Source organism: Haliaeetus leucocephalus, unplaced genomic scaffold, assembly GCF_000737465.1.
Source record: "Haliaeetus leucocephalus isolate CR32 unplaced genomic scaffold, Haliaeetus_leucocephalus-4.0 Scaffold163, whole genome shotgun sequence".
Lineage (NCBI taxonomy): Eukaryota > Metazoa > Chordata > Aves > Accipitriformes > Accipitridae > Haliaeetus > Haliaeetus leucocephalus.
In genome coordinates, this window is record NW_010972599.1 from 796,655 (window position 1) to 796,866 (window position 212).

The 212-nt window shown below is 66.0% G+C and overlaps 1 protein-coding gene across 1 annotated transcript in view; it reads left to right on the forward strand.

Moving 5' to 3' along the window:
• The window catches only part of NR4A2 (nuclear receptor subfamily 4, group A, member 2), a 3,549-nt gene that overhangs the window by 1,286 nt on the left and 2,051 nt on the right, over window positions 1-212 (forward strand). Inside the window, exon 2 of the mRNA XM_010563076.1 lies at window positions 24-203. Coding sequence (XP_010561378.1) covers window positions 24-203 — 180 coding nt within the window. The remainder of the gene's footprint in view (window positions 1-23; window positions 204-212) is intronic.

Sequence of the window (212 nt, forward strand, 5' to 3'; positions counted from 1 at the left end):
GGGGGGGGGGGGGGGCTGAGCAGCCTCTCTCTCTTGCAGTGGTGCGCACAGACAGCCTCAAAGGCCGGAGGGGTCGCTTGCCATCCAAACCGAAGAGCCCCCAGGAGCCCTCTCCCCCCTCGCCCCCGGTGAGTCTGATCAGTGCGCTGGTGAGAGCCCATGTCGACTCCAACCCGGCTATGACCAGCCTGGACTATTCCAGGGTAAGCTGG